Raw genomic sequence first — 20,450 nt, 5'->3', positions numbered from 1 at the left:
ATATAAATGGAAGTATCAAATAGAGCAAAAACCTTCATGGAAAGGGAAGTCCATGGAGACCATGGAAATAAACCAAGATTTCTATCGCGGGCACATTAAGTTGGGAGTCAATCTTATTGAATTTAGTGGGATTTGCTTCTGAATATACATCCATAGGTCTGGGCTCAACATCTTGGAGACCTGACAGGACTGAACTCATGAAGCACTCCATGATGGTGAGAGAGTTGGTAAACAGGAAGTGTGTTTAATTCCAAACTGTATGAACTCCAGATATAACCAAGTTGGGTTAAGGTGTTCCATCAAGATTCTGGATCACACATTAGAGCTTATGCTACATCAAAGTTGCTAGATTCTCTGTATTTATTATTATGCATTTTCCCAGAACTCCAAAGATCCATAAGATCAAAAGTGTTTATTTCTGAACAATACTACCCAATAAAAATAAGATACTTATTCTATTGTGGACTTTGAAATCATGATGGAATGCCTTGTGGAAGCCTCTAATGTAAGAAAGCTGTGGTACACAAGTCACATCCTCTGAACTGAACTGATGGACTCCAATATGCAACTAGGCTGTGGTTCTTTGAGATGTGCCAAAGGGTTTGTGTGTGCAAAGGGGGATTTACATTTGTTTATATGCCTTGAACAGCAGGTACTCTCATCACACCACATCACAAACTGTTCTGGAATCTCCAGTCTCCAATTCCAAAAGCAATTTTTACCTTGTAGTAAGGGGTCTGCATGACAAGCAATCTACGCTCAAGGCATCCTTGGGTTTATAGACCTAACTGTGCTGTCCTACTGCAAGCATTTTAAGCAACCTAGTTTAGGATGTTCATTGCCAACTCATATTGTGAGTTCCAGTGACACAGCAGCAGTGTCGGGTGAACAGAATCAATGTCTATGTTTGCTAGGGATAGGTGAATCTGTGAGTTTCAAGTTATCTCGGGTTCTAATTTTTTAATTATTAAGCTGTTTTCCACATTTCCATATGAGTATGCAAAATAATTTTACAAATGCCCATGAAAATTTATCAGCAAATTTACCCTAATATGCACATTTTTGCATGCAATTTTGCCTAATGTATGCATTTTTGCAACGTAATTTTCCTAATGCATTTTTGCATGTGATTTTCACGGATATGTGCATTTCATACACATTTTGCTCTAGTATATGCATTTCTGTACACTTTAATGGGTTGAAGAAATGTACCGCAAAATTTGGAGAAGTGAAAATTTTGAAGGGTGGAGGTGTCTGCCACCTGAGAAGCACTCTTGTTCTGCAAGTTGTTCACTTTGTGTGTGTTTTTAAACAAGTCTGCATTAAACAGTCATTCACTAAAACCAATGGCCCTGCCTCTAGCCACAAAGCATTTATACCTTAAGAAGGCCAGAACAATAACTGCAGTGTCTGTTACATATTGCAAAACAAGGTCCTTATACAATGGTGGCATAGCCTTCAAAACTAGTGATGCGGCTTCAGCTGTAGCATTACAGAGTCAGATGTAATAGTGGAGACCTCAAATTATGCTGCTCACACAAATGTCCTTTTGTCCTGTTGGGACATCATCTCACCACTGTTATTCCCATGGGATACAGAGAGTGTTCTCCTATATGAGTGCAAAAAGTATACATATGAGGCTATAATTCTTCCAGCCTGGATAACTATTTAAAGTTGTAACTTTCTTCTGACTTTGAAAGTGTCTGTTGGGTTGTGTGTGTTTTAAAGAGTTCCTAGTGAGGGGAAGTGCCGTCAGAGAGAGGGAAACAAAGAGAGAGAACAATCTCACAGTGAGTCTGGATAAATGTTACAGTTATCTCACAAATGCTGTATTATTTCCAAGCATTCCAAAATAATATAATTGTTCTACTGGTGAACTACAGATTTTTCTCAGTATGACACAGAACACTCAAATGTCAGGTCCTGACTCATGGTGTTTGGAAGGCATAAACAAAAAACTACCAATATGTTATTCAAAAGTGACAACATTAAATTATATATTAGTGAGAGGGACTGGATGGAGGGATGATCTGTTTGGTATACAAGCAATTGAGAAAAAGTCTCCAGTTGGGATCAGGCCTAGGAAAGACTATTTCTGGATAACCACTGTCTGTCAGTACTGGTCAGCCTTCCTCAATCTGGTGTGCTAGATGCTGGAGAACTCACGTCTTTCATCATCCCTGGTTGTTGGCTATGTTGGCTGGAGCTGATGGAGGCTGTAGTCTCTTGAAGGGCACCAGGTTAGAGAAGCCCAGTATAGGCAATATTGGTCTAGATGAGCAATTGGTCTGGCTCACATAAGGCAGCTCTATTAGGTCCTCTATTAGAGCTGCCAGGTAGCAACCTAGAGATTCATAGGATGCCCTTAAAATTGCCTGTGGAGAATGAAATGAGGAATATGTAGTTCATCTTGCCTTTGAACTTCTTCCTCTTCACCAGCAGCTGTAGCAAATAAGGCTTCACGTGTGCCCCACAGAAGGAAGGGCAATGGGGAGAACCTGGAGATGAACAAGTGTAAGAAGCCAATGCTCAGGCAACTCCCACTTCATCTGGCATAAGGTGGGTTTTTGGTGTGTGGCATGGGAACCCTAAATCCAGCTGTGTTATCTTTGATTTACATCAGTTAAAAAAGATGCACATCTCTATGATACACTTCAATATGTTCCTCTTCAGCTAACCAACTGTTATATCGTAGATGAACAAAAGATGCACTGGTGGCTTTTCACTTGAACAAATTCGTCTTTTCATTCAATGAATTAAAAAAGAAAGAAAGAAAGAAAGAAGAAATGAAATCCCAACCAGTTGCACTACCCAGTTTCCCTGTAAAACACCTCAAGATGGATCCTTCCCCTCCAGCTGACAGAGCAGCTTCCTGGCAGTTCTGTTGTTGAGTGAATTAACAAAATGACTCCAAACTATACTAATGGTTAACAGCTTTTTAATTTTATTAGCAACACCAAGATAAGTTATTGAAGCATTGTTTTTAGTATTGTTTTACATTCCATTCAGAAATGACCTAACTTGGAACTCCATATACATTTAAAGATAAAGTGTGACACTTATTCAGAAAGCAACAATTATTAAAACTTACATGCCTTCATTACCAGGAAACCTTAATATATTTTCTAATTACTTCCAACAATACTCTATTTCAAAGCACATGATAACCCAGCAGAAGTTTACACATTTCACTTCAATCACAGGTTTTTTTAAAACTGTGGCTGTCAAGAGTGTTGTTCATTGAATTTCACTGTCATTTCTTGGTTAATATTGAAGAAGAGGAAAACTGGTACAACATATTAAACTGGAAGCATTTCTCAAAAGAATATGAAAAAAGATAACTACAGTAATTCTTCCCCTCCTAAAGTATTACAAAATTTGAAACTATTTAAAACTCAAGTAGAAATGACAATTAAGTAATCTTTTTAAAAGGAAGTTTCCACTTCGAAGGCAGTCCATTCTCTAGACTCATATGCCTACATAACAAAACATATTACAAAGCCTTTGATTTTTGTATTGCTGCGATAAACAGATTATAGTGAACACACATATCGATTCCTACACTTTGACAAATATATAGAAATTCCTCTTTGCTTTAAAGAGTTAACAGAGCAACAGGTAATTACATTTACCCCCAGTGATATAATTATCTAGGAACATGAGCAGAAAAGCAGCAGATTCAGAAATTCAACAAGATTACACTTTTTTTTTTACAATAATAAAAGAATATCCAAAATACTGATATGTGAAAGACAAAAATTGTTCTTATTTGTGTATATCTTTCTTTTTTAAGGTGCAAAATTATGACTAAAAACAACAGCACAGGACTGGTTCATGGCTGCAGTTCTACACTCTCTTATGTGCAAGTCCTACTGATGTCAATGGGAATTCTACACAAGTAACTGTGCCAGATTACAGTCTACCCATTTATGTTATGGTAGTTTTGTACGCTAAGTGAGACTGAAACCATGGTTTGAGTACATGGCAAATACTTGTAGGTATATTGGAGGACAGCAGAGCAGACCAAAGTCCAGGCTGTAGGTTTCTGAATTTTAAATACACTTGAATTATAATTGCCAGATGTCCTTCATTTTGAAGACACTTGAAGATAGAACGTGGAACGTATTAAGAAAGCAACAAGGAGCACGCCAGCCATGTCACATTCCAAAACCATAAAAATAAGAAAAGTGTCAGGGTGCACCTTGCACCTATCTTGCCTGATTTAACTTTCTCTTTCCTACCTATCTTTAAACATCATGGTATTTATTTAAATTAAACCCAGTCACTATGGTTCATTTTCTTAATTTGCTGAAGATGTTGGACACAATGCCACACAGCCAGATACAATTCAGCCCAGTGAAATATAAGTCGGTGTTGGACAGGCCCCAGAGGCGAGTAGTATCAGGAGGATTTCTAGAACTGGCAGAACCAGCAGGTGCCAGGGATAGAAAGAGCCAGAATTACTTCTCTGTGATCTATGGCCTAACGGAAGAGCTTTGTCACTTGCACACAAGTTCATGCCTCCTGCTTAATTAATCTGGAATAATTATTATCCATATTTGTGTACTTATAATCACTAAAACGAAAAGGCAAGAGTAAGCTCACCATGGAAAGTGTGAGGAGAATCAGCTTTTCATTGCTCTTCAGCACCCTGATTCTAAATGGCAAGAGGGTGGTGAAAGTTCAAGGGAGCCTAATCTGCATTAAGTGATTCAGAATATGCATCCTTAGAAGCCGCAATACAACGGCTTGCTTTTCCAGTCACCCTCCCACAGCTTTAGTTCAGAGTTGGAAAAAAACAAAACAGAACTAGAAATAACAAACAATGTATATATATATATTGTCTTGGTCTCTGTTTTTCTACAAATTTGGAGGCTAATTTTATTGTAATTCTAGATAGCCAAATGACATATTGAGCATAAGTTCCCCAAGTCAAAGCCTCCACACTTAATAATGCAAGTGGTCCCAGGGGTGAGGCTTAGAAGAGGCTGGGCCCTTAGCTTCTGCTTAGGAAGTCACTGTTGATTCCGACAGTAGCTTTTTGAGCCAAAAATGTGCAGCAAAAGGAAAGTAACATAAACAAGGCTAAATGTCAACAGTGTTTGCAGACTTACTGACACCATCCATTTGTTTGTACTGAAATGACTAGCGAACCATTTGGCAAATACAATGCTAGGCACAGACCAGCCCTTTTATCCAGGAGTGCAAACTTCATTGGGCTGCTGGCATTCGACTTAATTAAAAAAGGAAGAAAGCCATATGAGTTTGGTTGGATATTGCCACGCAAATAGCAATGCATTATCCACAACAGCAGCTGAAGCCCAAAGACTCAGGGCCAGGTTCTGATCCCAGTTAACACAGACAAACACGAGGAGTAACTTCATTAGGGACAAAAGAACTTCTACCACAATAATGGCAGAAAAGAAAATGGCATGATCTGAATGTCTCCTCAGATCCCAGAGAGTTCTGCAAATGAAAGGGTGCTATTTAGGAAAGGTGGAGAAGGGTGTGTGAGAGAGGTTTTAGAGCATACTCAGGGGGATCTTTCATCTAGGCAGTTTACTTAATACTGCATACCAAGATTGACTATTCTATGATACAATTAAATGTTCCTGCATGGTAGGTATGCACGCAGAAGGCAGAGATTCTTTTGCTGAATAAAAGTGGGGGAGTGGGGCTTGTCCTGCACTGATAATGCTACAGCTGTTGCAGTTTCTTTAAAAAAAGGAAAGAAAGAAGAACCATGACAAATGATTCTATAATACACAGACTTTTTACAATTTAACCCTGATCCCTGAATTTATCCATAAGAGAGACTTCTTGGGTTTTGCTAAATTTTGCCCTCTCCCAACTGAAACATACACAAACACTGAAATGTAAATGACACTCCTGCTGCACAATCCTTTGCTAATTCCTGTGGTGGCTTACATTTAAAGTGGAAAATACACCTTTAATGCCTTTGCACACAAGGTCAGTTTTTTGGAACCTTGGGATTCAGTGAAATGACATTTAATAAAAATTTAGCAATATGAAGAAGCGATGCAAAAAGACAAATCAACCAAACATATTGCTTCAGCTAGACTTTGACCAAATGCAAAAGAAAGATGAGATTTTGGAAAGATGAGTGAAAGAGAATTGAGTGATATGGGTAGACCATGATACTACTTAATTACTTTATTTGTACAGAATAGTCTCAGGAAGAACCACAGTGGCTCTCAAATGGTTCAACCCATGATGAGCCTGTCATGTGCATCTGTTGCATAATATTCCACTTTTCATGTACTGCTGAATACCCCACAATTTGATTGTAAGTAACATGCCAAAAGCAAATCCTTCATATGATGCAGGATTCACATGGAGTCAACACAGGGGAGGGTTTGTGTGTATGAGAGAGATACACAGACAGACAGAGTGACTATTGAAGACCATGCCCAGAAGATCATGAGATTAGGCCCATAAAAAGAGACTATTTAGACTGAAGCATGTCCTCAATTCTACTGAATTCTGCATGCAAAGTCATACCCTTAATTGAAGTGGTAGCAGTTAAGTGATTATTGCTTGATAATGCTTCCTTTCAGTTAAATGCACTTTGTTCATGTGATAAAGAAGTCCTGTCCAGGAGAGTTGAGCTGTGATATCCGTCCAAACAAGCAAGCTGTCATAATCACTGCTGTTATCACAAGATAAGCATAGCCTTGTGAATTTGCCCTGAGATTTGAAGGCACTACCATAAAACAGACTATTATACAATCTGTTAGTGGTGGAAGATGTGTTCACAAAGACACCTCATTCCATTCAACATGGTACCAAGTTGTTTCTAAGAGCCAAAAAATGGTTTCAAAAACAGAAGAAACTCTACATGGAACAAAGTAGATCAGAGCTTTTAGCAAAAGCAAAAAAGCAGCAAATTCTGAATATTATAATTCATAGATCTAATTCATACCTTTCTCATGGGGCAGCTCAACAAGTACAGACCCTGAGGTTGCTCTAATAAGATCCATGTTATTACAATGATGTGCATATTCAGCAGCAACACAACAGTCCCCTATTTAAAATAACATATTAAAGTGCAATCCTATACAGGCCTACTCAGAAGTAAGTACCACAGAGTACCACAGGTAAATGCGTATATGATTGCAGCCAGGTATGTTAGAGAAGGTCAAAGACTTTCAGAGATAATAGTGACAGGGACTGTTTTTATATCCTCATTTTATTTCTAACATTGGTTAAAGGGAGATTAAATCTAACTGCCAACCACAAAGAAGGCTTCTGGTAAAGATATAATGCTGGACATGAAGCAACATTCCGTATTTGTGTAGCCCTCATTTCTTCAGGACCTTTGCAAGGTGCTTTATAAGCATTTGTTAATTTAGCTGCATAACATCTAATTAAGGCTGGTTGATACCAACATACTGGTATGGGCAAGAAAGATGAAAATCTGATATTAAAGTAGAATACCACAACTATGACAGGATCACCAAACAAAAATGACTAAATATGGACCAAGGTGTGAGTGACTGGAAGTTAAGATCAAGTCACATGACAAAAAGGAAACAGTACAAAACTTATCCAATAGAAAACGTTATGGGTATCATGTGGTTGCGCCACCTCCCACCTAATTTCACATTACATTCATGTGGACTATGTTAAGAAGGATGTTCTAAGCAACAGAATGGAGTTTCATTATATCACATTAATACGCTTATATTAATGGGAAGCATCTCAGTGGTCCTCACCATAAATGTTGTCTTGAGTGGAGAGGAAAAAGCACTGAACAAAGTTTCAGTATTAAACTGATTAGGAGTCAAATCCCATGTTTACAAGGGAGTAAGAACCACTAAATTCAATGGGACTTACTTCTGAGTAAACAGAAGGTAGTGGTATGAAGAACTAATTCTTAAAAAGCAGGGGACACACACACACCTTTTAAAAAGCATTAATTGTACACTGGTTAGCTCATCAAAGGTCCCTTAAACTCAGTTTTGCAACAATGAAAAACAGTAGGGGACAAGATGGTCATCATGGTGGCTGACAGAGTGATCTAACCCTCAGCTCACCATAAAGTTTCAATTTTGCCCTATATTGCTCTTACATAAAGGCTCTAGAGATATAAAACTGGATTGCTTCAGTGATTTAACAGTTATATATATCAAAGTCAAAATCTGGTCCATATTGCTAGGTTAAGCAAATCAAACATGTTTGTTTGTTTGTTTGTTTGTTTGTTTGTTTGTTTGTTTTGTGTGTGTGTGGCCAAGTCTGGATCAATTACTTATTTACAAAGTAACATATTACTTTGTAATAGCCAGTTTGCTGAAACACACAAGAAAAATATGCCGTCATTCATGATCTTTATCCTAGAACATTGCTCATGTCCGTTATGCAAGTGAGTACATGGGAATATTTGGGTCTCCAGATGCATACCCATTAAACATGGGCACCAAAGCAGCCGAGTGAATGATTGTCTTGGTCTACAAACTACAGTTTTCTGAGCTAGGATTGGGGAAGGTTTGACTGGGATGACAGAGCCTATTTCAAGTGGGGAGAGCAGATGTTGAGATCAATATGGGTAGAACATTCCTGCTGACTGTCTCACTATCAGAGCAAGTGAATCAGTCACATTTTAAAACTCATAATGGCAATGGGATAATGCAAAACGTCAGGAGATATTATTTTTAAAAAACCTATAAATGACAAATGTCTCCAGTTAGTTGTTATCTAAACTAAACTAAAGAATGACCATCATTAGGTGCACAGACTGTATCCATCTATTTGTGCAATGTCAGGCACACTCATACATTTAAGCAGAAGCAAAACTAATCTGGGTTACTTAATCATTACACAATGAAAAAAGCACTATGCATACCCACCATGTACTCCATAATATGCAATAGAAACTCACATTCTTTTCACCGTATGTACATTTCCAATGTGTGTGGCAGAGAGACTGGACCCATTCAACTTCTTGCAGCATATAGATAGAGGGGCGAAATAAATATGTACCCCTCCCATGTATTACAGGAACATGATGGGTACACACAGTATATTTTCTAAACTATAACACATAAGAGGTCCCAAGTGCCCCCCATTGTGATGATAGGTGGACCTGGGTTAGCCAAAAGACAACACAGTTGGGACTGAAGTGCTATTTCACTAGCTCAAAGCAGCCAAGAACCTGCTTGAATTGGGCTGAAAAAAAAGGGGACAGTAACACTGTTTGGGTTGAGAGATGTTAGTATATTTCCATTAAAACGCCATTCAGCAAGTAGCTTTCAAGCAAAGCTAGTCTAAAGCTCTCTAAGTTCAATCCTCCAAGTGAAGCAACAACAATCATTCCACTAAGTTCAGCCTTACACCCAACCCATCTCCCAGGATGCCTACATTATGCATGATAACTCAAGTGGTCAACTGGGTAACATGATTTGTTACTACTAGTTGAACAGTCATCCATTATGACTGCTCTCTACAGCCATTCACTGAGGAAACATGACTTACGAGCAACAAATGCAACCAAGCACAAGGGATGCGTCTTGGAATGCGTTGACTATGCCACCAATTCACTTCTTTCAGAGCAGGCCAACGGGCTCACATTTGCTCTGATAGCAGCTCACAAAAATTCCTTAGTCTGAGGAACAGCAAAAAACTCAGTAGCAATGATCTGTGTTTCATATTCATTAATTTATTTTCAGTCTCTGGGATCACAAACTGGCAGAACTCTTAAGAATACTGAAGAATACTCCTGCAAGGCTACTACAACTTCATAGTCTGCAACTACGAAGACTTCTGTGGAAATGGCTAGTAAAGATATCAGCCCAAACTTAAAATAAAATAAAATCTGGAGGTGTGGGAAAGAGGATTTGAACTGCAATTCCACATATAAAAATAATCAAACTTATTGCAGGTCAACCTCGTAGCTCTGATGCTCTATCTCAGTTAAAAGGCACAGCTTGTGAAACTTTCGTGTACTCAGCAACTCATGAAATTAATTTTGAATCATTAGAAGGATGGGAAATTAAAAAAATAAAACAGATTTGTTTTCAAAAGTGATGATGATGACAATGATAATGTGGTTTATAATAAGTGAATATAACACTTAAATAGAAAGTAAGGTTGTGAAACTTTGATCACAATCTCACACTGGGAAACTTTAAATTTTAGATTTTTTGGACAGCCTCCTTTTCATAATCACGAGGCTGAACAGCTATTAAAAGGAGGGAATGTGGGACTTTCAATTTGCATAACATTAACAGCTGTCAATATTTTTCAAACTGTCAGAAATCCCATAGTTCTTTCTTTTTTTGACAACTTGGAAAACATTCTTTGCACCGCATAGTTATGGGTACTGAGCTCAGAATGGCACACTTCTCCATTCAAAGCCGCCCTGCAGCCATGTCTGCATATTAAAAGTTCAAGGCATGCATGTAACCTTCGTAATGGACTGCAACTCCACTTATTTGAGATCCAGTATCTTGAATTTGCTGGACAATTTTAAATGTCCAGCAGCCGGACATTTGTTTAGATCCGCAACAGTCCTTGTACGTGGATTTGTGAATGCCCTTGAGATGGCAATATGAATGCTGAGGTCTTCTCCATCCCACTCCACTCCAACACCTGGGCTTTAGACCCCACCCCATACCTACACCTAGAGTAGTAGAAAATAAGGTGGAGCCTCTAAATCTATGGTCTCCCAACAACTACTTTAATTCATTGCTTTTTACTTCCGCCCAAGAGACCTCTGTCTTAGTGTAATAAGCTCCAATTTAGTAAATCTGTGATTCCACATTTTAAAAATAAACAGCCCAGCATATTTCTGAGCCAAGCAGCGTGGGTGGCCTTGATTTGCAAAAGGCAAAGTTTAGAGGTATGGCATTGCAACCCACCCCCACCCCCCCACCCAGCTTGCTGGATGCTATTTCTAAACTGCTTACTGTGTATGTTACCTCTCTGAGTTAATAAGCTGAATTTAGGCTGTGTGCTTTTGTGCCTCTGCACTCCACTCTTCCTGAGCACTTTGAACTACAGAATTGTAGAGTTGGATGGGGTCCCTAGAGTCATCTAGTCCAGCCCCCTGCAACGCACTTACATCAGCCTGCAGTGGAGGTGTTCTATCTTGGTTTGTGACAACGTGCCAGACCAGCAATGGTATACCTCCATTCTGAAAATTTCAAAGCTGGTGCAGAAAGTCCTAGGAACACTCCATGCATTGCAACCTCTTAAGGGCACATCCAGAAATGGAAAGTGTGAATATGACAAGCCCATGTTTGCAAATGCACATTGTACAGCTGGAATTGTAGGATCAGGGTGCCAGTACCATCTAGTGGGGCAGGATGTTCAGCTAGTTAAGCGAGCTTTTACATTTCTTTTCTATTTCTTATCACCACTGCAGTATATAAATTTATTTATTTTTAAATGGTCTGCTTGGGATTTTTGTTGCAGCTCTTTCTGTGCTTTAAAACTACAGAGATCATATTAAAAGATGGATTTGTACAGACCCTTTCTGTTCATTAAAGGGTATTTTTGTTTTGTTTAAATCTATTTGCACCGAAAGCTGCATAAACCTCTGGGTTTTCCTACACACTAGAAGTTTTGGTATTTGAGGCTTGCATGGTTGTGGATCATATAGAAAAGGAAAAGGACCCAGTTTCTCTCTCTCTCTCTCCACACATGAGGAATGTTGGTGTCACTATGTGGTGGCAATAATATGACACAGACTTCCTAAGCACCCCACTTTGGACAAGCAATAAAAATAGACTTTGCTGAAACCATCAAGGCAGTAAGCAAGTTCAAACTCTTTACATTCTAGATAACCTAATGATTAGATAAGTTGACCTAGACAATGTAACCAGCCAGTTGGTGACTCCAAAAATAATTGTGCATAGGGATAAAGTGATTATATGCACCTGCTCAAGGACAACAGCATGTTTGTTTGTTTTTCATACATACACAACTGTCTTATTAATTAGGTAATTGATGTTTGTGTTGTTTACCATAAGGAAATTGTGTAAGGGAATTGAAACAGTAAATTGCCTAGCTTTTGAAAATAATAAAATATTAGGATTGAACCCAACTAAGTTCTACAAAGAGTAGATCCACTGAAATTAATGAGCAGGGCTAAAGCAGGTCCACTAATCTCAGCAGGTCAACTCTGAGTTTTACTAACATTGGATATAATCCTCACTGTCTGATTAATAAATTTTGGGATTTCTCTATAAAAATATAACTACAAATTGGAATAACCCACCCAGATTTTTTTATTTATATTTCATTGAGCATATTCAATATGTCCTTATTCAACATAAGGAAATAATTTTTTTGGAAAGCAAACTAGGCTTAGGCTTGGCAAAGCATTTAGTGTTTTTACTTTTTTTTCTCAGTTCAAATGCTGAAAAGTTGCAAGTTACCATGTCAGTTTAAAAAATAAAATAAAACCAGATTGATCAAAATGAAGCAGCAGATGTTCTGGTCACATATCATAAATACAAATGTCTTATATAACTACTTATCTAATTAAAAACTACACAATGTATTTTTTTTAATGGCCTGGACCATGTATAAAGGCCACGTACTGCTGCATGAAGCACCACTAATTTCAATGGAGGTCCATGCTTTGAAACAAAGTAGAATTTTGTCCCAAGGTTTTAAAACATCATCTTAAAGCCAAATTTACTGACAAGCACAGTTTGACATACTCAGTAATTTTGTGGGTTGTTGTTTTTCTCTGAAATGGTCTGAAATAAGGATTCTAAAACTTACCACACAAGTCAGGTCTCTTGATACATCCACTACTTCCTGTGCTACTTGCAAGTCCATTAAAGGCTGCTAAGCCATCAGAGCTGTAGGCTCTTAGGACCGACAACATGTTGACTTGCTTCTCCAGGACCTGTGGGCTCTGAGCTGGTTCAGGCTTCATGGCACCTGGTGTAGCTTCATGGGAGGCGAGGAGATTCTGACTGTGCCACTGCTTTTCGGAAGGTGGCAACGGCGGCATGAGTCCTTTTGAGGCAACAGAGCCTTGTACGTTGTCCCCTCTATCGGCACCATCTTTGCTCAGGTTGGACAATGGTTTGTTCGTAAGATCAGGTTCTGTTTCAATGTCCTCATCATCAATGGTTTCTTCCTTGGAGGACTCCATGTCTTCAGAGGAAGCTATGTCTGACAGGTCGTCAGTAGCACTTTTATTTACAGAGTCAGAAAGCAGCATGCTTGGGTCATCTTCACTTTGTGTTTTTATGTCAGGTTCGTTACCGGTGCAAGCATTTTGTGCTCCAACAACTCCGGAATAAACGCCAAATTGCTTGTAGAAGTCTGCTGCAAAATTATAAAAAGTGGAATCCATGTGACCAGGCCAAGGGGTGTTCCTCTGTTCTCCTGGAGAGTCCTTGGATCCTTGGTTCATTCTTTCAGAAGCCGGGTCTATCTGGCCAATCAAATTGGAAGTAGCTACATCTTTGTTGGACTGTATGGAAGTCAGCAGCAAGCTGGCTTTATTTGCTGAAGCAATGGCCTCCCTGGGGGGGTCTTTACCATTTCTAGTTGATCCTAAAACACTGTCTTTACGCTTTGCCTTGCCTAAATGATTGGCTTGGAGATGAAGAGCCATTAGTTCCATAGATGATGTCGTGAATGAACAAAACAAGCAGCCATGCCAAGCAATATTGTCTTGGACTGTAACGGATGAACCTGGAAGACTGGCTGCATCTGGTCTCACAGAGAGGTCAAGAGGCTCATACTGTGATTTTTCTGTTTTTCTCTGCTTATTAGATGATTTCTCCTCACCACTCTCTAAAGCCAGAGGCTTTGTGGAAATGCAATCAGACAGGACTTTATCCTTCATTTCTTTTTCTTTCTTCAAGGAACTGAGGACAAAGTTGTCCATAAAAGCTTGCAACGATCCTTGGAAGTTCACTCCATTTCCAACCATACTATGGTAAGTTCTGCCCAGTTCAGAAAAGCGTGTCCCTTTGGAAGATATGTCAGACCCCTTGATGCCGTCTGAAGAAACCTCTGAAGACATGCCAGTTGAATGACCTGGATGATCTCCTGAGGAAAGCATTCCTGGTGACCATTGTTGAGATCCCATGCTACTCCGGAAATCTATTCCAGGAAGACCCTTGAAGGCTCCTCTCAGTACTTCAGGTCTAATGAACATTGATCCTTTATTTGATGTCTCTTCCTTATGTTCTTGACTTTGAGACTGTCCAGAAAGTGGTCCTGCGCCATTCTGCCGTTCCCGGTGATGTCGTTCCAAGTGGTATTTGAGTGAAGCAGATTGTGTACCAGCATAATCACAGTGGGGACACTTGTAAGGTTTCTCACCTGCAATTATCAAAAGATAAATAGGTATATTAGCTGTATTAAAATGAATTATTTGGGAGGGGATCAACATCTATCCTTCTACAATAATGATGGTTCCAAAAACCCACTAATTATTTTTCTAATTCCAGTTCTTTCCCCTGTAAAAACAACAACAAACTTCTTCTTTGGATCACTTTCTATCAACTCAAGACTTACACAGCATAAAGACACAAGTTATATTTTCCTTAACTTAATATGCTAAAAGTGCTTCAGAATTAAAAGATATGATTATTAAAACAAAGCAAAACTATTCCACCACAGTGATCATTAAAAGTACAAGCCGGGGGGGGGTGTGCAAAATATGTAACAAATGGATAACTACAATGTTTTTCTGTAAACAATAGCACTAAAATTTGTTTAAATTATACATATGGAAACAATTTTTAACCCTAAAAATTTTATGGCACTGTTACGCAAGACTGAAATGAATGATTTAAGTCTTGCTCTGCAGTAAATCATGGATATAATTAGCAAATGGCATTCTGCTCAAGTAATTTATCATTATTTGGAGGGCACCATTCCAGAAGGATTCAAAGATCTGCAGACCTGCTGCATTGTTTCCAAATAAAGAACTATAAATACAGTTTCTTCTATAAAATATTAATACCGTTACAGTGCATTACAATCGTATTGAGTAAGAACATATAGTTAAGATAAAAGGTAGTCAATAAAAATTAGAGAGAGAACGGGCAATAAAAGGTAGAAAATATATTTAGTTTCTATGTTTGAAATTAACATTACTGGTTTTTTTGCAGTGCTTTAAATTTGCACTAATGGTACCTCTAATGCTCCAGTAGTAAAATGTGTAATTTACCTCTAATAAGCACTTTTCAACAGAGTAAGGATTGGCTTAAACAGTGTTCTAAAACATATAAGATGATCTTCATGAATTAAATATATATATTTCTAATTCAGTGCTATACTTGTACGGCTCTTTCTGATTTAGAAGAACTCTGGGTTGCAAAGCACATATGTGAAATATTTACAGAAATTCACACATATACACCCGGAAGGAAAAATATGTCTAGATAAATGTGAATTTAAATGTATACTAGCACTTGTTAGCAATCAAGGGTTCCCTTGCAGACCTGAATGCTGGAATAGTCATCGAAACAGACAGGAGTCTGACAGTTCTAGAAGCTCCTTTTAATAGCACTCTGTCAATAACAGCAATTATTTCTCTAAGCGACCTCAACAACAAGGAACTATTTTTTTCTCTACTGTTTTCTTTCACTGAAATGATCTAAATGCCAAACCAGCCATCTGTGAACTGTGCCCTGAAAAATGTTGCATTGTTTGTACATCTCTCCTCCTCCCCACCAAAAGACAAACAAATTAGAAATTGCACTTGCATCCTAGTGTTGTTGGTTTTTTTTAAAAAAGCTATATATTCTAAACTATTTTAAATTTGGTTCAGGAATTTCAGGCTTCAAAGTATTTAGGCCCCATCCGCACCATACATTTTTAAAACAATATCATACCACTTTAAATAATGATGGCCTCCTTCAGGGAATACTGGAAGCTGTAGTTGGTTAAGGGTGCCAAGAGCTGTCAGAAACCTATGCCTCTTATGAAGCTACAATTTCCATTTCCCTGGAAAGAGGCACTGGTTGCTATACCATTCTGATTATCTGTTTCAGGCCCTGCCCTTCTGAGAATTTTTGAAATGATCACCCCAATTTGCTACCCACTAATGGAGGTAATGAACTGGGGCAGCCACTTCATTTCAGCTCAAGTGAGAACACGTGAGAATGAGAGTATATCCTTACTCAGTCTATTAACCATTGTGGAAGGATGCATTCTTAATTGCTTGCGCAGGCCTTGGCAAAATACAAAAGTTTTCAGCAGGTGTTTAAAAGTTGGCCCAGAAAACAGCTGCTGAATCTCTGTGGGTAGAATGTTCCCCAGGACTGGGCCAATGACACTAAAGCAGTGCCATTGCTGCCATCATCCCTTAACCATGGATCCTGCTAGCTAGGGATGATGGGAGTTGTAGTCCAACAACCGCTGGGGATCCAAGTCTGAGAAACACTACACCAGGCATAGGCAAACTCGGCCCTCCAGATGTTTTGGGACTACAACTCCCATCATCTCTAGCTAACAGGACCAGTGGTCAGGGATGATGGGAATTGTAGTTCAAAACATCTGGGGGGCCGAGTTTGTCTATGCCTGCACTACATTAAAGGCTCAGTTTCTTGTGGTTGTTAAACAACAACAAAGACAACACAATGCTCCAGCAGATGATCTTGGTGATCAGCCTTGATTGTAAGGGTTGAGGCAGTCCCTGAGGCACCCTGGGTCCAAGATGTTCAGGCCTTTGCAGAGTAATACAAACAAAATCCATAAATTGGATGCAATCCAGTTAAAGCTCTACTTCCTAGTCATCATGGCCACCTATGGCTTAGTGTGCTGAGGAAGGCCATGTGAGTGTCACCCTCCCCCTAAGAACCTGACCTGAGGAATCCCCCTGGACCAAGATGCTCTCCACATCTTTTCCGCTTTCTCTTCACCCATCCTGTTCCTTGCAGCTGTGGACTGATCACATCACGAGGCCTAAGACCACCATTTCCCAGTTGATTGGTCCACATAGGCAGGGCTTAGGAGCCACCTTGTGGAGAGTACAAGCGGTGGATCAAATCCCTGACTCATTCTGAGGCAGCTGGTGGTTGCACTGGAATGGAGGGAGATGGTGGGGAACCAAACTGCTTGCTGGTATAATCTGCAGCAGTGGTAGCCATAGGGTGGCACAACTGGTGCACTGGGGAGGGGGGCATGTTGCAGGGGATGCCAAAGCAATGCTGTACAATGGAGTGTGAGAGGTGGAGGGCACCCAATTTTAGTGTTGTACAGGGCACCGCTGAAATTTAAGAGCCCAAAGTCTGCCACTGTCTGCAGGGGCAGGATCTTCAGCTAAGTCGGTTGCGCCTCAGCCTACTGGTTGCCATTGCTTGTGGCCTTGCAGCAGGCTGTTTGCTCTTCTTCCATCTCACCTTGACTGACTGGCTATAGGAAAGCTTTTCCATCTGCCTTGTCCCCACACCACTGCCTGGGACCTTTATAAGGTGAAGATGCTGGCTAAGTATTCTTATTTTTCTTAACATTCTTGTAGGGAATTTTCTTTGCCTTTGGGGCTGGAATACAGATGTGTTTGGTTTTTAATACAGTTGAAATGTTTTTAATTTGTATCAGTTGTATTGTTAGTATATATCTGTTTATTCTTGTCAGCCGCCTTTTTGGCTGAAAGGCAGCTTATAAATAAACAGTAACAGAACAGATGTTCATGTCACCCAGCTGCCATTGCAGCAGGTGGGAAATGAATAATTTTCTCCTCAAATGCTAGTTCTCTAGCATTTTTTCCCATCTAATTTATATTTAAAAACTACCTGCCACCATACATAGATATCCCAAATTTTCAGTGGCCAAGCCAGTCCTACGTAACAACAGATACAGACACTATTTTTCTTAGTGGAATGGGTTATTTAATCAGCCCTCAAGGATTTCTGTATACCATGCTATTGGGAAAGGTACTGGACACGCGACCAATGTATTTCCAGTGACAAATGTGATAGAATCATGTTTAATAGAATCAATAAAGTCTTCAGTAACATACTAGTGTCTTTACAAACTATTTCTAAACGTTGCACACTAAAGGATATCCTTGTTAAGAATTATCACACCTGAATGACAGCATAAATAATATTACAAAGCCATTGGGTCCAATCCAGTCAAAGTGAAATGCTTTTAAATTCCATTGTCTCCATTGATTATTATGAATAATGCATACTGCAAAACATAAAGGAGGTGAGATTGCAAGACCAGCCACTTCGCTTTGGGTACTTTTGCATTCAATGAGATCAGCCCAGGTCCAGTGCAGTAGCTCTCTGGACCAGTTTTGTGCAGTATGAAACTGGTAAAAATGATACTAATACAGAAGATGCAAGGGGCAAATCATAACCTGCTCACTAGTGGAGCCTCATTTTCATATTTATTTGCTGCTTCGACACATCGTGAAACAAGATCCACCATCTGTCTGTCTCCCCCAAATTAATCCAATTGGAGAGCAATTTTCCCGCAGGTCTAAAGTAAGGTTACCAGATTTTTCCCCAAGGAATCTGGGGATAATTGTCAACTTCAATGGATTTTGTATGGGGGCTGATTTGTAAATCTGGGGACTGTCCCCAAGAAACGGGGACGTCTGGTAACCTTAGTCTAAAGGAGAAGCAGCAGCTCACATTTGAAATATAGGACTGAATCAAGCCTTTGGTCCATCTCACTGAGTGTTGTCTACACTGACTGGCTGTAGCTCTCTAGAGTTTGAAGGCAGGCATCTTTCAAGTGCTACCTGGAGATGCAAGAGATTTAACCTGCAGCCTTCTGCATGCAAAGCATCTAGGAGTGGCATTCAGCAGCAGCAGCAAGAATGGTTGGCTTTAAAATTTTTATATACATATATTGAAATAAACAGTGAAGAGTCTCTCTGTGAGCATATTCTAATAAAAATACCAAACCGATTTTTAAATCAATGCAGCGGTTATTGATAACCCATTTTATCAATGGCACAGTGAATATTTTAGAAAAGAGCTGCAGTACGGTTTAATTAGTTCATTATTATGCCTCTTCCTACTCAGTAATTTCTTTTATCATTCTAATCACTCACTTCACACTTTTGAAACCAAATGGAATATCAAAGGTTCTGTGGGATTATTTTTGGATCATGCACATGTTCCCCACATAGTTCATCTGTTTGTCAGAAATACCAGTCGCATTCTGAATCTCTTTACTCCCTTGCTATCGTGACTGGGAAAGATGCAAAGCAAAGACAAAGGAAAGGTATACGATTATTCCATACTCTTGTATTCTGGGTTTTATATTACCTTCTGTTCTATTGCACAACAAACAGAAGAATGTTTTAATTTTTGCAAAGCTATATAATTGAATTTAAATCCTATCTCGGATATTTATTTAGTCTTTCTACAGGTCTTTACATAGTTAATACTGGGAGAAATAAATATGGATGCTCCTTAGCTCTGAAGCTTCAGTACATTAATATAAACTGTACACCAATTCCCCCAAAGCATATATATGTTGCAAACCTGAAGACTTTTTACACAGCTGCTTATTGCTAAACAGTGTCTTGTCCAGAAGGGGACAATCTGTGTCTCTAATTGCTGTCAGTGAAGCTGAGATTCATTATGTGACTTTCCCATTAAAATGTGAGCATTAATTTGTATAATGAAATATCACCCACTGCAGTGTTCATTAGCCATGCCCTACTGTATACGCCACATTGTTAGCTACCTAGAAACTGTAGTTAATTTCACTAATGGATATTTCCCTACTTAGTGTTTGGTAGGAAATTTATACTGTAACATTACCTCTTAAACTTTTAAGGAAATTTAAATTCAATCAATTATTTTCAACAAAAGTTTGGGATGTCATTAAGTCGGGAAAAGGCAAGCGGTACAATGTTAAGGATTGAGTTATCTGGAGAAATATAGAGAAATAAAAGAAAGCCCCTTTTAGCTCAACTTTGAAATGTAAGAAGAAAAGATTTTCAATGACAAATTTCTCTCTTCTTTTGGAGCATAATGCTATTTCCCCTCAAATATTCCTGCCTCCACATGCTTTCTGAAAAGGGTAAGTGTAAATGTGTGTGTGTGAGTATGCAATTTGCATTTATTTAATACAGAAGTGGGTGACTGTTGGGCCCATGGGCTGGGTGGGCCTGAAACTGGCTCTCATCTGGCCCTTCAGATCTCCTCCTACCATCAGCTGCTCAACAGTGTAAATTGTGTGAGAATGAAACATCTTCCTCTGCTAAAAGCAGTGGTGCAAGAAGAATACATCTCAGCAGAGAGGAAAATTGGTGGTCATTGCACACATACAAAAAGCCCCCTTTGCATTTTGCAATTAGAGACATGCAGTTTTAGAGGTTCAGTTGCACTGTAAAGCTTGTGAATTGATATTATTGGCATTCTTCTGTTGAGGTACCCAAGTTCTTTTTGCCTTTTTGCAGTCAGGATAGTTCTTTTTGTTTTCGTTAAGGCTTTCCAATACACTTGTAACAAACTTTGTAAAAGACAAAGTCTATGGAGAAA

General features: G+C 39.1%; 1 protein-coding gene across 3 annotated transcripts in view; it reads right to left on the bottom strand.

Moving 5' to 3' along the window:
* Positions 1-20,450, bottom strand: part of ZNF536 (zinc finger protein 536) — a 446,558-nt gene that overhangs the window by 148,003 nt on the left and 278,105 nt on the right. For all 3 annotated transcript variants that reach the window (XM_081015491.1, XM_081015490.1, XM_081015492.1), the window contains one exon: positions 12,751-14,313. In XM_081015491.1, coding sequence (XP_080871617.1) covers positions 12,751-14,313 — 1,563 coding nt within the window. The remainder of the gene's footprint in view (positions 1-12,750; positions 14,314-20,450) is intronic.

The sequence above is a fragment of the Podarcis pityusensis genome (genome assembly GCF_964106645.2).
Source record: "Podarcis pityusensis genome assembly, chromosome: 8".
Classification (NCBI taxonomy): Eukaryota; Metazoa; Chordata; class Lepidosauria; order Squamata; family Lacertidae; genus Podarcis; species Podarcis pityusensis.
The sequence above is the reverse complement of the archived record's forward strand: the minus strand, read 5'-3'. Positions and strand labels throughout refer to the sequence as shown.